At 39.2% G+C, this 15,664-nt stretch overlaps 2 protein-coding genes across 4 annotated transcripts; both read right to left on the bottom strand.

The window, feature by feature from the left end:
* Positions 1 to 1,131: 1,131 nt before the first annotated feature.
* LOC119985027 (probable WRKY transcription factor 2) lies at positions 1,132 to 6,465 on the bottom strand. Of its 3 annotated transcripts, none has more exons than XM_038829180.1 (6): positions 6,032 to 6,465; positions 4,530 to 5,046; positions 3,299 to 3,487; positions 2,184 to 3,049; positions 1,933 to 2,091; positions 1,132 to 1,811 (listed from the first exon to the last, which is right to left on the bottom strand). In XM_038829180.1, exons 2-6 carry the CDS (start codon positions 4,977 to 4,979, stop codon positions 1,250 to 1,252), a joined length of 2,226 nt encoding a protein of 741 aa, XP_038685108.1. In that variant the 5' UTR covers positions 4,980 to 5,046; positions 6,032 to 6,465; the 3' UTR covers positions 1,132 to 1,249. The 3 variants fall into 3 exon arrangements, with proteins under 3 accessions (XP_038685108.1, XP_038685110.1, XP_038685109.1); XM_038829182.1 differs by lacking the exon at positions 6,032 to 6,465 and adding an exon at positions 5,839 to 5,989; XM_038829181.1 differs by lacking the exon at positions 6,032 to 6,465 and adding an exon at positions 5,537 to 5,553.
* A 2,703-nt stretch (positions 6,466 to 9,168) lies between these two features.
* On the bottom strand, positions 9,169 to 13,967 carry LOC119985093 (receptor-like protein kinase BRI1-like 3). Its single transcript, XM_038829263.1, has 2 exons — positions 13,577 to 13,967; positions 9,169 to 13,469 (listed from the first exon to the last, which is right to left on the bottom strand). The coding sequence occupies exon 2, from the start codon at positions 13,231 to 13,233 to the stop codon at positions 9,493 to 9,495; it is 3,741 nt and encodes a 1,246-aa protein (XP_038685191.1). The 5' UTR covers positions 13,234 to 13,469; positions 13,577 to 13,967; the 3' UTR covers positions 9,169 to 9,492.
* Positions 13,968 to 15,664: the final 1,697 nt, after the last annotated feature.

Genomic DNA, 15,664 nt, shown 5'->3' on the forward strand with positions numbered 1-15,664 from the left:
TTTCTGATTTCTCTATCTCTAACTATATGTTTCTCAAATTCCATTGTTACCTCTTCGTCTCTCTCTTTTCTCTCTCCGTTCTCAAGATGCAAGCTTATTATTATTTCAATCCTATCTCAATTTGAAGACCGTAACTCTTTGTTTTGTTTTGTTTTGTTTTAATTCAAAAGCAAGAGCCTTTCTTAAAATTTGACTTTTGATTGGTCTTTGGTCTCTCCATTACTAAAAGGTACGTTTCTCTTCTATTAACTTAAAAGGAAAGGTTAATGACAAAATGAACAAATGCTACTTAAGAATTTTGAGAGAGCAGAGCTACCCATCTGTCGGATTAATGCAATTTTTGATAATCGCACAATGTTTGAAATTGTTTCAGCTCCTATATCAACCATTCAGAGACAATGATTGGAAATTCGAATATAACCAATTCTTCTTAAAATTCATATTTTGATAAGCCCTACTTTTCACAGTGTTACAGATCTAGAAAATGTGGAATCTGAGTGGGAAACAAGAGAAGTACGAATTATAACTTGGCGATGTAATTCACTTAATCCATGTTTCAAGAGGGATGGAGGATCGTTTTTGTAATTAGCATGCATGGTAATATCCAAACCAAATGTGATGTTTATATACTGGAAAGGATCCATCAATCGCTTGAATGCCTCTCGTTGTTTTCCTTACTGCGGAAAGTTTACTCTTAATAGCAAACAACCAGCTTTATCTTAGCCGGGATAACAATATTATACATGATACATGCATGACTAGGTGCTCTACCTTAGAACTGTAAATAAGCGTGACAAGCTCAATACTGTATATTAAAGAAATTATTGAGCAAGGCTCCTACTGATCAGATTATGTTAGTTTTTGCATGTTCTGGGATAAGATTCCTCATTCCTTACGAGAGTTCTTTCACTTGTCATTACCTAATTTACTAGTTCAGGCCACCGGTGGGCCTGGCATCCGATTCCTATGTTAGTATGCTGTCTGCAATATTACCTTCCAACCCTTTTTAACTTTCAGCAGCAGATAAACTCCCAAACGAGTAGGGGGTTCAAAAAAAAAAAAAAAATTTAATTAGAACCCACCGAGGAATGTAATGGATTGTCATTTCCCACAAATAAATCACACAAGGAATGTAATGGATCACCAGAGATATGCCCATTTCCATATACATGCAGAAAAGCAAATCTTGTATTCTTTTTCCCGAGAATAAGAGAAATCATAAAATTGGTTTAAGACTTCAATGAAGATATTACATGTGCGGGCCAAGTGGCAACCTACTCATAAGTTGCTGATATAAAGCTGGAGTGGTCGATAAGTTCATACCAGGATCCAAAACAGGTTCCACTTTTGGTTCTCCTTTTGGCAACATGAAACCCATGTCACTCACTTGGTGTTGTGGAGCCATATATGAGTGGACGGGCAGCAAAGGTAACTTCGATTGACCAGGACCCAACCCAGCCATACCCAGATTGGCCAGGCCTGGTTGATTCATTGCAAAAGAGAAGCCATGAGAAGTCCCCATCTGCGGCCTATTGGGTATGCTAAATGAACCAAGTGAAGCAGGCTTCTCAAACATTGTCATGTTGTGAACTTGTGATGGCTCAGGCCGTTGTACATGTCCTTGAACAGAAACAGCTTGGGCAGCTACAGAGTTAGAGTTTCCGGAATTGACATGACTACTATTACGAGCAGCAGGGACATCATGATTGTGCTTTCCTTCATATGTGGTGATCACGGATTTAAGATCATGAGAAGCCCTCTCCACATGCTTCCTTACGGTGCAGCCTGCATTAGTACACTTGTAGTAACTCCTGCAAAGATATATAAGAAATCAGTTTCAATATCAAAATAGCTACGAATTATGCTTTGCATGCATGTATTTGACAAATGAAATAATCGAAGAAAACGTTGTAATTAATGGCAGGTCATAACCTAGGATTTGGATTTCCTTTCACAACTTTCTGTCCATACTTGCGCCAGCGATAACCATCATCAAGGATATCCACCTCGCTGGTTGTCTGGACCACGACCCTTGGCTCACGAATGGCTCTGGAGGGTCCACTCATTTCTGTTGCATATGTTTCAATTTTCCTGGGATGCCAAACAAAATTAGAACATTCTAGTGGGAATGAAGCCTAGATGCTACATATCATTCACATGTAACAGAGAGATTGAGTAGTAACCTTCTCTTTGACTCGGATTCATCACCTTCACCATCATAACCTAGTGATACACTGCCATGTGTTCCACGATCATCTTCATCCTCGTCATTAGAAAAGCTAGATGAGGTATCCACAGCATCACCTGATTCAAAGTGGTTTCCATTCTTAGCCTGCAAAGAAGTAGATGGGTTGCCAAACTCAGGGCCAATGGATGCCGATGTCACCTCTACATTGTCCTGCCTCCAATCAGGAGTACCCCCGATGGTTCCTCTTAGTGTACTTGCCCAAACTGGATCATTATCAGCATTACTCTGTGGTCCACTTTGATTATGGGCTTCCGGTTGCAAGTCCGTGAGGGGATTGGATGAACCAATGGCTGATCGACGGTTAGGTGGAGGTTTGGGGTGGTTGTGGGATCCCTTGTATATAATCTCCATTATGTGGCCTTCATGGGATCGTTCCACTTTCTTCTTCACCTGGCAATTTGGATGGGTGCACTTGTAATAACTTCGTGGGTACTCACTGCCTTTAACTTGCTTCTGTCCATACTTTCTCCAGTTATATCCATCCTCAGATGGGGCACCACCATTACTTGCAAGCACAGAATCTCCACTGGCTCTCTGATCCCCTTCATCTTGTTGCTCATCAAGCGGTTGAGAATGCTCAACACTGCTACCAACATTATCAAAGACCCTCCGATCAGTTGTCAATGTGTTACCCCTGTTATCTTTTTCAGATGACAACTTGGACAAATCTGCCGGAAGATGGACATTGTTCCCATTCTGAGATTGGACTTTGGCTGGTCCAGCATGATACTGAAGAGAATTTGCCGAATGAACAGATACGTCGATGCTAGGAAATTGCTGTCGAAGAGCAGCTGGAGGTACCTGGACAGAAGGCTTGCATAAGAACAAAGAATGAAAACCCTCTTTGCTGTAGAAGTAAACTACTGCTGTTACTTGTCTCTAATAGTCGTCATCGGTGGGACAACGATGAGTTCATAAGACTGGACTAGGCATAAGAATATTAACTTCTACGGTTACGATTGTGCTTTTATTTTTCCTGTTCAGATTCCTCCAATGTCAACAGAGAATTTACAAAAAAGGTAAAAACACAACACAATGGTAGACACATACTTTGTTCATTGAAGCAAAGAAAAATGAGGAACCCGATTCAGCAGGAGGCTTGAATGCAAATGATGATGTATTCATGTCCTCAAAGAAATTATCTTCACTTTTATCAGCAGCCTCAGGAATCATTATAGAGCTCCTATTGTTACCATTCGTAGTAAACGGGAATTTCCCAGTTGTTGGAGATGGCTGTGCCTGCAGTGAGACAAGTCGCAATAAGTGGGATTTAGTGCATGTAAGAACAAGATTACCTTTCAAAGAAAAAGTTGTTCGAATTTTAGTCAAGTAACTATCAACAAAACACTTTACTTTTATCATTGGCATCAAAGCTTTTACCCTAAGCTGTTGGGGTAATAAGAGATTACAATCCAGCTTGCTATTTGAAGCTTGTTCATAAGATCCGACTAAGGACAAGAATATATTTGTTCATACATCTACACATACAGTACGAAGAATAACACTTTATTCATCCATGCGTGTCAAAGCGTATGTGCATGTTTTGTGCCTTCTTACACTACCACCACAAATTACGAACATGTTGCATTTCCAGTACTCAAATATGACCTTGGAACAAGCAAGAAATAGTTGATACAGCCCAGAAAGTTCTAGAACACAATGCTCCAGCCTAACGGTAAGATTAATTACAAAGAACTAAATATTGTCTTCCAGAGATTGTCTAATTATCTCATGAATTTATTTTCAACCATTCATATATATAGGTATTAAAGTTCAATCAATTAAATAAATAAATTTGCTTCTGCCCTTGAGCCTTCTTTTCTTTGTGCCTGGAAAAAACAAACAAGGAACTGCCCCAAACCCGTTCATTCCTCACACCCTGAGGTGACGAATGCCCCGGGTCCACTGGGGTGGGGGGCAGCAAAGGACCTTCGTCAGCATGCTGTACACGTTTTGGGCCAATATGTCACATACACCTAATTCATTAAAGCAGAAAGCATTAGCATTGATTGATAATGCTTCCATAGGTAATACACAGTACACACTAACTGGTAGCGAGATCACCACCATTTTGGTGTTCTGGGTTCAGATTGCCAACCTTTTTCGGCTTTGGCTGAACACTAATTAGCTCTTAGTTGTGACATGCAATTGCTCATATACCTTACTGATTGACACGATCTTCTTATATATTCCAAATATAACGAGACACCACATAATTGCTCTCAAATGCAACAAAGTAATCTCACATTATCCCAAAACCTTGTTAGTATTTTTAGCTTACCAATGAGTTTGAGAGAAAAACTGGAGAATCCAGCAGTGTTGTTGGACTGAGACCAGGGGGTATGGTCAAGTAAGGAGACCGAATTTCCACATCCAGAGAAAGGTCAGTTGATCTAATGTTTTCTGTATTCAACCTCGGAGCATTAAAACCAGCTCTGGCTGCCATCCTTTCCACAAGACCTCCCCGTAAACAGGATTTCTGCTCAGAAAGTGAACCTAACTGAGTTATCTGATCATAGCTTAGTGTTGCATCCTTGTTGTCAGGATTTCCCAACGTCATCTGCTCCCGAGATCCCATGAAGTGCCTCTCACTTTTGTTTTCTTCAGGAGATTCTAAGATCGATCTTGAGCTGATATCGTCACCCAATACTGCTGAGAAAAATGCTCTCGGACTTGGACTTGGAGGAACCCAATCTCCAATCATAGCAACACTATCATCAATCCCAGTCATGAGTTTCAAAATCTTAGATCAGGACAAAGGCAGTTCAATGACAAGGTGTTGCTCAAAGGTTCAGTTCCTGAAAGATTTGTGAAAAAAAACAATAATTATTCAATTGCTGAAAGGCTGGATAATCATGGAATATAGCTTGAAAAACCATTTAAGTTATTTTCTTCAGGAGAAGATGCAGGAGAAACAACAATATTTGATTTGCTGCTTGTATCTTAGGCTTACTTGAGGTGAATTTTTCCTGAAAAGGAGAAATAAAAGAAATCTCTGCTTCCAGAAAGGAGTTTATAACAAAGTTACCATTGTGTGTCAGGTTATCAAATGATTATGCAAAAGAATGAAGAAAATGACTGATTATGGCATTAGTACAGGATACAGACACACTCAACTCAGCTAACACCAGAATGAACCTAAATGGGAAGGGTAAATTTGAAAAAGAGTGGGTTGCATCAGTTTCAAAATAATATATAAAACCTAACACATACATGTAACCAAACCATGGAAACCCAGAAAAGCAAACCAAAACAAAAAGAAAGCGGAAACCTCCAAAACCAACTCACCAAATCATACATTTTCAAGGTTCTAAAAACAGAAGGGACTAATCATCTCATGGGAAATCGCAAACGTTTCCATTTCTGGTTATCAGTTCATTATTAACCAGGAGCACATGAAACTTGGCTTATAAGGGTTGATGACAAAAGTGTCTCTGTCTATGAACAATGTTTTGTAAAGGAAATTAGAAACCCAGCTTAGAGATTACTACCATCAAGATCTAAAATCACAAAACTAGAGAAATCAAAATCGAGCAGAGATCATAATGAATTATACATGCGTACAAAAGAAAGAGAGGTTTTGTGGGCACCTTGAATTTGCAGGGAAGCTATAGATGTGAAAAATAAATTGAACACAAAAAAAAAAAAAAAACAGAGAGAGAGAGAGAGAAATTTCCCAAATTTTGGAGAGACAAAACAAGTCAAGAATGGGTCCTCAAGAATGATGCCGCCACAGAAATTACAGAAAGATAAAAGAGAAACTGAATGATTAAAAATCATTACCTGGTTGATCGTGGAGTCAAGGCCAAGATGATAACTTTCGACAAGACCCACCAGCGGCAGCTACCAATCAAATCATTCCCGGCCCGACCCGACCCGACTGTTATTTTCTCTTTGTTAGCTGAATTTCATGGAAAAACAGAGACCCACTTCTCCACCCTTCTCTTCCCCTCCGGTACAAGCTGGAAATTATATGATGATGTTTTGTTTTCTTATGAGAAGCAACAAAAAGAGATAATAATAATAGCAGTAGCGATAATATTTACATAATACACAAATTCAAAAATCTAAAAAGTAAAGGCCAAAAGGAAAGGAGATGATTGTGTAATCGAATGGTGGTGGACGGGAGATTGATGGAATCTTTGCAGATGCATAAAATGCATAAAAGAATGAAGATAGGAACAGAGAGAGAGAATGAAATGAGCTCAGCTCACCATCAAGGCATCAACGATTAGCACAGAAAAAAGCTTATGCCTTTGATTACTATTTAACTATTCATTATTTCATTTAGTGTGTTTTTGACATGGGCCATTGTAGGCCCATTTCTCCATAACCAATGAAAATTAACCATGCAATTCACCAATTGGTTATGGTGTTGGGGTCTAGTAGAGACTCAAATGCAGGTGATCATTTCGTTCTTTTTTACTCCAGGAAATGGTTCTTTTTTCTTTTCTTTTTTTGGAGTGGGAAATTATTATGTTTAAAGATGGGGTGTCATTGCTGCCTAACACCTGTGAAAGATGTTGTAACCAACTCTTTCTGGTCTTTGCCATCCGGCTTTACCTCATTTCAGTTCACTCTCTGTTATTCTCCCTATTATCACCCTTCTAATTTTAGGATCTCATAATCTTTTCTTCTCTCTCTATAATTTTAACTTCTCTTGTTCAAACCATAACAAAAGTTGAAGAATTGAACCCTTTCCGGCAGAGCCTCTGCAAACTAATGCATGCTTCGTATGTTTCTCTGTGCTTTAATTTCCTAAGATTAGCTTAACTGAAAGGAGATTATTGAAAATTGCAGTGAGTTCTTATATAGTTGTGAATTTCCTCTGTTTTTCCTAGGAACTCAAGTGGAAAATGGGTGTTTTAGATGGAATGGAATTGAACGAAAGATCGGAGTCCCCAAAGATTAAAAGGAAGATAGGGACAAACATTTAATAAGAAACTTGGAATGCCGTCTGACTGACCATAACCTTAAATAAATCAGTTTCTCCTGTTTTTGAAACTACTTATTTGGAATAGAATAGATTATGTACTTCCTTTTATTCCTTAATACAAAATCGACTTGGTTATCTTTAGTGATATTCTGTTCTGACAAGGATTGAGAATGGTAAAATTATAATCTAATCTAATACAGATCATGTAAATTCTTTCTTCTTCTGCTGCTCTGTTATCAGAGTTCATATCCCACAAGTTTGGATCTTTGATGGATTACAATGCGCATATAAAGTTGTTATTGTTTTGCTTTTATTATATAATAATAATCAACACAGTAATCTTTGATATAAAAGAAGCCAACCAGGGGACAAGAACAACTTTCTTAACTGACTTTGTGGACTTTGTTTGCCTGCCATGATTGCAAAAATGAAAACATTGGGTTGATGGGTTGATTTGGTCAAAAGAGTTAAGAGAAAAGAAGCATGAATAAATAAGTAATGTAAGTAAATAAACAGGAAAAAAAAGAGAGTAAATAAACAGAAAAAAGGTTAGATTGAGCCAAAAACTGGCACCAACAAAGGAGTTAAGAATGTGAAAGGTTTTGTTTGGATGCGGCTAATAATGTGCCATTTGGTGGATGCTGAGCAGCTGATGCATGTTTAAATTCTTTTCATACTGATATATGTGTATCCATCTTACATAAACAGCTAACAAACAGCATATTTAAGTCTTTCCCCTTCCAAATACTAATATTATTATATACATGTATAGATGTAGATATAGATATTGTGAATCTGTGATATGACATGCAATAATTTAATAGGAAATATTGGAGGTATTTTCTCATTTTCCACCACCCCCCCAGTCAAAAGGATGACTTGGACCAAGTCTTTGTCTCTTTGCCCTGACTGTATCCCTTCACAGTTCACAGCGCTGTTACCAACGTCTTTTTAACAAACCAGATCCCATTTCAGGTGGACCCCCTTGTAATGCTGTGTGACAGTGAATTACTTGTGTGATATATTCCTTCTCCTTTCAAACACAGAGAGTAAATCATGTATGTGTAAAGTCTTATTGAGGTTGTTTTCTGGCAAATTAAGAAGAAGGAAAAAAAAAAAATCATATCAGTGCTCAAGGTTAACTATTTTTCTACATCTTCAAAGTGACAAGGTTTAGTCAGCACTCATCAGTAGTAAGTGAAGTACAGCAAGCAAGTTTTCTTGTCAATGGGACCTTTCTTTGGACAGAATCAGAATGTATTGAGAGTATGACCAATGATTTGATCTTATTTCATGGGCCCGCCTTGTCCAGTGTCAGAGCCGGAGCCTTTTATAGGGCATGGTGTTGGTCCAAAGACATCGGCTTTACTCTGGGTCTTGGGCTTCTGGGGCCCATGGATTTTCACGCAAGTACCATGTCATACTGGAATCTGGAAAAGCATACCACGAACTGAGAGGAGATTAGGAGGTTGGTTCATTATAAACAAAAAGAAGAGGCAGCAAGGCCACTTTTAGTAACACTGACAAGAAATTCTATTAATAGTAGATGCAGGATGTTCTTGCAAGTATCCAAATGATTTTTGAGCAGTTGTTGAAACCAATCACCTTGAACATGGATTGGTGTATCATAGTGTCTATATTCAAAAGCAATATATAATGCCTTATTTACACAGCAATGTTGGGATGGGGTAGGTAATTCTGATCAAGTTCGGAGGCGCACACACTCTTTTAGCAAGGCAAGTAACAAGAAGCCTTTTAACATATAAAAGATGCAGACATCACACGCCAAAAAGAAGATGTGTGTTTGTGAATCAACATTTCTGGATAACTTCAAGAACTATTCTACCTGATTCATAATTAAACAGGTCATGCCATTGAATACAGACGATAAAAATCATGATTTCACTTTCACAGTAATGCTATTGCTGCTGCAACTTTACAAATACTTCTGGATTTCTAAATTTGTATGAACCACACCAAGAACAACCAGAAAATGTATGAAACAAGTAGAATGGCATCAGTTGGCAAAACTTCTACAGGAGAAAACAAGAGAAGAAGCCAAGCGTAGAAGAACAAAGTTCTAGTCTCTTATAATGAATGTGGTGATTGTAAGAAATATAACTAAAAGTTTGAGCTACCGAAAGACCTACAGCTTTGCCTACCCTCGTCTTCCTTCAAAATCTTTTTTTCTATTATTTACAAGTAGCTGAAATGGGAAGATAGAACCTCACAAGGCTCATATCCTATTCAAAGGTTCACCTCAGTTTCTGCAAAATTTGTGCAGCCAACAAGTATCATTAATTAATAGCTAAGGTTCTTTCTCCCTCGAATCCTCCATCACTGCATTTTTCACCGAGAAATCATCAAGGATGTCATTTTCTGTATCAACACGAAGTTCTTTGAACATTGCCATTACTTGTATCATGTTTGGCCTCTGGAAAGGCCTGTCATCTAGGCACTCAAAGGCAATTTTTAAGTACTGATGCAATTCAGCCTCACCAGAATCTTCTGTTTCCAATTCAGTATCAAGAATCTCATTACTTCTATTCTCTTTGTGGAGCTGCTTTGCCCATCCGACCAAGTTGTTGTCATCGCCAAACTCAGAAGGATCTATAGGCCTCTTGCCTGATAGGAGTTCAAGCAGGATGACGCCATAACTGTAGACATCTCCTTTTGTGGTGCACCTAAAGCTCTGATAGTATTCGGGTGGAACATAACCTGGAGTTCCTGCAAGAGTACTCACACTAAGATGTGTGTCAAGCGCATTCACCAATCTTGCCATGCCAAAATCTGAAACCCTGGCCTCAAAATTCTCGTCTAGAAGTACATTGCTGGACTTCATGTCGCGGTGGATAATGTGAGGTATACAGCTATGGTGAAGGAATGCAAGACCTCTTGCAGAACCAATTGCAATCTTCTTTCTTGCCGCCCAATCAAGACTTAAGACCCCTCCTTTGGCCCTGTCATGAAGGACAGACTCGAGGCTCCCCCATTTCATGTATTCATACACAAGAAGCCTCTCCTCTCCAATCTTGCAGTAACCCAAAAGAGGAACCAGATTTCTATGCTTGATCTTCCCAATAGTTTCCATTTCTGCAACAAACTCTCTGTCTCCTTGTCCAGTGACATTAATAAGCTTCTTGATAGCAACAACAGAATCGTCTCTTAGTCTTGCCTTGTAGACCTCACCAAACCCTCCAGAGCCTATCAAGCTGTTAGCGCTGAAGGCATTAGTAGCCTCGAGCAGGTGAGCAAAGGTTAGCTTCCGCAGAGGTTTCTCAAATGTAGCAATATTGATGCTTAGAGGCTCTGGAACACTGGCAAGTTTCCAGCTGCTGCTACCTGATGTCGGAAGACTTTCAATGTATTTCTCCCTCTTTTCCTCCTCCTTCTGGTTCTTCTTCACCCGATAAAGAACTAATGTAAGTCCAAGGATACATATAACAAAAAATGCAATACCAATCACCATTCCTGACTCCACAGGCTGCTTTCTCCGGGCCTTGAAACTTGTTGGGCGACTTCTAGAGCTACAAGGAGCCAATGGTAAATCACAAAGGCCAGAATTATTCTCATATCTCGATGCAGGAAAAGTGGTCAGCTGACCTCCAGTAGGGATAGGACCAGTAAGATTGTTGTTAGACACATCAAGATCACTTAGAAAAGAGAGAGTCCCTAATGATCCAGGAACAAAACCCTGAAGGTTATTGTGTGAGAGATCAAGAACGCCAATTTCCTTCAAACCTCCAAAGCTATTGGGAATATTTCCAGTTAACCTGTTGTGTCCCAAGTTCAATACCTGCACATAAGTCATAGAGCCAAACTTTTCAGGAATGGGTCCAGATAAGGAATTGTAGGATAGGTCAAGGTATATCATGGTGCCATTGCTGGTAAAGGTGTAAACTGTCTTGCCAGAGTAAATTCTTGTTGATGGACAAGAATGAACCATAGGAAAATTTTCGAGCCTTTGGGCCCAAATCCCTTCGAATTCAACTAGTCCTCCCGCTCCTCTGCAGGATGTTCCACCCTCATTTCTCACAAATACAAACTGCTTCCCAGAAACGGCTCCAGGAACAATAAGGCCAGAATTGTCAGCTAAATCTGATGGGAGAGGACCACTGAGGTCATTGCTGTTCAGGTCAAGCCAAATAAGGCTCTTGCAGTTGCCAATCTCTTGTGGAATGCGTCCAGAGAGTGAATTGTTGCCCATTTGGAGGATGGCAAGCTTGACTAAATTTCCAATTCCAGCAGGAATTTCCCCTGAAAGCCGATTACTGGAAAGCGACACCCAAATCATATTGGTGCAGTTGCCAATAGACTGTGGAATTTTTCCTGTGATGAGATTGTTGTTGAGAATCAATGTCTCCAAATTCCCACCATTCACACAAATTCCCTCTGGGATTTCCCCTGTGAGATTGTTTGCCCACATCACCAAGTCAGAAAGGTTTGGCAGGGTCCAAATTTCTCGTGGAACCGGACCTGTCAAGCTGTTGAAACTAAGATCAATGCTCCTCAGGTTTCTGCATCTTCCAAGCTCAGAGGGTACTGATCCTGATAAATAATTGTTGGCTAAGAGTATTTTCTCCAAGGCTGAAGAAGTTGGATTTGAGCAAAACCAAGATGGGACTTTTCCAGTGAACTCATTAGAACTGAGATCGAGCACTTGAAGTTGTGTGCAATTTGCCAAAGACATGGACACCGGACCAACTATGGTGTTGAATGGAACATAAAGAAACCTCAAACTACGTATACTACTAACAACACTACTAAGGAAATCTCCTGCGAGTAGATTGTTTCCGAGGTTTAGAAGCTGCAATGAACTACAGCCAATGAACGTCTCCGGCAACCCTCCAGTGAGTTTGTTCACGGACAGATCAAGTTCCTGGAGTTTCCCACAACCATGTCCCAACTCTGGAGGAATATCACCTGAAAACTGATTGTGCGAAAGCAGAATCACCCTCAAATTCTGAAAACCACCCAACATTTCACCTGGAATTTTGCCTTGAAGCATGTTCCGGGAGAGGTCAAGTGTGTCCATGAGCTTGCAATTCCTCAAACTAGCCGGGAAGTCACTGCCAGAGATGCTGTTCTGAGACAAACTAAAGAAGGTGAGGTTGACGCAAGTCCCGAAATCAAGGCTAGAGAACTTGCTGGAGAGATTGTTGTGGGAGAGATCAAGATACTTGAGAGACGGTGGCGAGTCTGCAACAAAGCTAGGTGGTATCTCTCCAGAGAGTATATTATAGGAGAGGTCTAAAACGGAGAGACTTGTGCAAGACAAAGGAGTTACACCCAATTTTCCAGCGAGCTTGTTGTCGGAGAAATTGAGCAGTTGGAGGTTCTGACAACTGGATAGGGAAGACTTCAATAGTGAAAAATCCAGAATCCGATTCCGAGACAGGTCGAGCTGAAGCAGAGAAGGACCAAAACTGAGAGTTCCTCCAATAATGGAGTTGCGAGAGAGATTCACATAATTCAATCGACCGCAGGAGACTATGAAAGAGATGAGCGGAAGGGAGCCAGAGATGTTGTTGGACGACAAGTCAATGGTCTCAAGAGCACAAGAGGAAGAGGCAGAGAGATCAGAAGCAGAGAAGGAATTGCCCTGCAAATAAAGGGTGCGTAGCCTTGGCAAGGCTGTAAGGTTGGGGAGGTGGAGGCCGCCAACGAGTCCGGCGTTGCTGAGGTTGACAGCGGTGACATGGCCGTCGGAAGAGCAAGAAACGCCGTACCATGAACATAGAGCGGAAGAAGAATCAGCTTTCCAGGTTGACAAGAAATTGTTTGGATCGGACTGGACAGACAACCGCTTGAAGGCTAACAAACACATCACTTCGTTGGTGCTATATGTTTGTGTTTGTGAAGCAAGCTCTGTTGCTAAGATGGTCGATGGCAGGAGTAGCAGATGACAGAGAAGAAAGGACACAAACCCCCCCAAACCAAAGAATCCCATGAAGCTTCTGCTTCTGCCTCTGTTGCTGCTGCTGATGGTGATAAAGTATCTGTCTTGCTGTTCTCTTGATGACATTGAAACCCTCCATTCTCTCTTCATTTTAGATTCTTTCTTCTACTTATTGTTCCTTATTAGTTCAGTTCTGGACCAACTGAGCTGACATAAGCAGATTCTTCTTTATCTCCTCTAGAGAATGATTCATAGACTGCAAGCAAGTAGAACAACTCCTCTGTTCTGTTCCTCTGAAGTTTCTTCCACAGAGTCTTCAAATTTCAGATCTTTGGAAGATTTACTCACACCAGTGTTTGATCAGATCAAATTCTTGCTTGCAAAAGCTGAAATGAATAATTATAGAACTAATAAATAATTAAATATTTATTTAAAAATTCGTTCATTTTCTTTACTCACCACCAAAGACGCAATAAACTTTTAAAGGGAATACCTGGTTTCTGTTATGTGATGGGTGATGCAAAGGAAGCCCAGAATCAGAGAAGTCAGTTGAGGGAGACAATTCCTAAGACAGACAGAAACTTCGTGGGTACCACGAACAGAAATGTCGGATGTCACTCATCATAATTACTGCCTGCCATTTTCTCCGATTCTAGGAGATCATTCCCAAAATAAAAACCCATTAAAACCCAGAAGAGGAAAATGAAGAAGAAAGGTTCTTCTTTTTGCTACAAAGTTAGAAGCTTGAAGCTTCTGAAACACGAGCAAAGGCAAAGGAAGCAAAAGTGAGAATTACAAAACAATCTTAAAAGAGAGTTGCTTGCTGAGGGTGTGCGGGACCAAGCGGTGAAGAGTAAATTGTGGGAGTGATGGATTCTAGTCTAGTCTAGTCTCCCTCTCTCTCTCTCTCTCTTTGCTTTTGTTTGGGCATATTTGTACATTTAGGTTCTTTCTTCTTTCTCTTTAGTCTTTATACGGGTCCAGTCAAACCAAAACTCTTGCCTTCTTTTGGGAGCCAATTTGGGACTTTTCAATTGCCCTTCTTGTACGTCTCTCTCTTTATTCAATGTGTTTCGTGTTACAATATACCATTAGACAAACATTAATATATGGTAATTACTTGGTAGTGTACGTATATGTATATGTATATGTATATGTATATGTATATCCTGTTTGTTTGACTGTCATGCTTCATCTCTGTCCCTGTGGTTAAAGCACTTTTTACACATACTTAGTGCATTAAAAAGGTGAATTCATAATTAACCTACATATTTATGTTATAATTAACTATATATATATATATATAGAGAGAGAGAGAGAGAGAGAGATGAAACCATTGTAATTAAATGGGAATATGGGAGACCTATATATGCATATCCACGTACGTATTTGATGTTAGGTGATTGACATATATACTTCCAAAAAATCAAGAATAGAAAACATTGAGTAGTTGTCTTAAAGGTCAATGGGTATATGTGAACAAAAAAGGGTGAGCACACATATAAGCATGCGCATCAAATCTTACATCATGAAATTAAAAGCTTATTTTTAAACAATTAGATGTTTTTCATTGTTTATTCCTTTGAATCCCTAATATGTTATCCTCTTTATATATTAATGTTAATATTAAGGGATAAGTTCCATAATAACTCATCTATTTTGCAAAACAAATCGATTCAGTCATGTAGAAAAAATTCGAGTCATTCAAGCCACTTTAAGTCTATTCTTCAGCTTCAAGTCTTGAATGATTGGAAAAAAAAAAAAAAGAAGTAAAATGGCTCCATCAACCTATTTTGCAAAGTAGAGGAATTATTTTGTGACTTATCCCTAATTTAATGAAGATATGATAAAGAGATGGGAGACACAGACATATATATATATATGTGTATGATATTTCTATATTAATATATGTCCATATAGAAACATACAAAAGTTAAACTTGAAAGATGAGACAAGGCGCAGGCATGCATGGGGCTCGGGGCATAGAACAGTGTGTGTGTGGATCTATTATGGGTTTTTGTAAGAAATTAATATTAAAGAAATGAAAAGATTACTTGGGGTAGTGTCATTTTTGTCACTTCTTGCACTGCACACGAGTGCATAGTCTTTCTCTCTGTCCAAGAATAGATACATACATACATACATATATATATGTAGGCAGCATGTCCCCATTCGATTCCCGCTCTAGCTCCCCAAGTCAGTTTATTTTTGTATGGAGCCTGTAAAACAAACCACCCTAATGATGGTGATCTATATGATAATTAATATATATGTAATTAACCATTTTATGTTCAATAATTCAAATATAATATAATTAAGTCAATTCATGCTTTTCATGTCTCTAGATTTTAACAGATAATGGTGCATTAAAAGAGTAATTAAAAAAGATGCTAGAATTAATATTACAAAGTTGGAAGTTGGAACCCAAGATGTTAGAATATTTAGTTAGAGTGATAAAAGATGTCACCCTCATGACTAGGTTGATATCCTCCATCTCCGTTTCAAAAAAAAAGAAAGACCCAACTTCTTTTTTTTCATTTTGTCCTTTCCAACCTTCAATCCTACTCAATATTCTCTTTCT

The sequence above is a fragment of the Tripterygium wilfordii genome, chromosome 19, assembly GCF_013401445.1.
Source record: "Tripterygium wilfordii isolate XIE 37 chromosome 19, ASM1340144v1, whole genome shotgun sequence".
NCBI lineage: Eukaryota > Viridiplantae > Streptophyta > Magnoliopsida > Celastrales > Celastraceae > Tripterygium > Tripterygium wilfordii.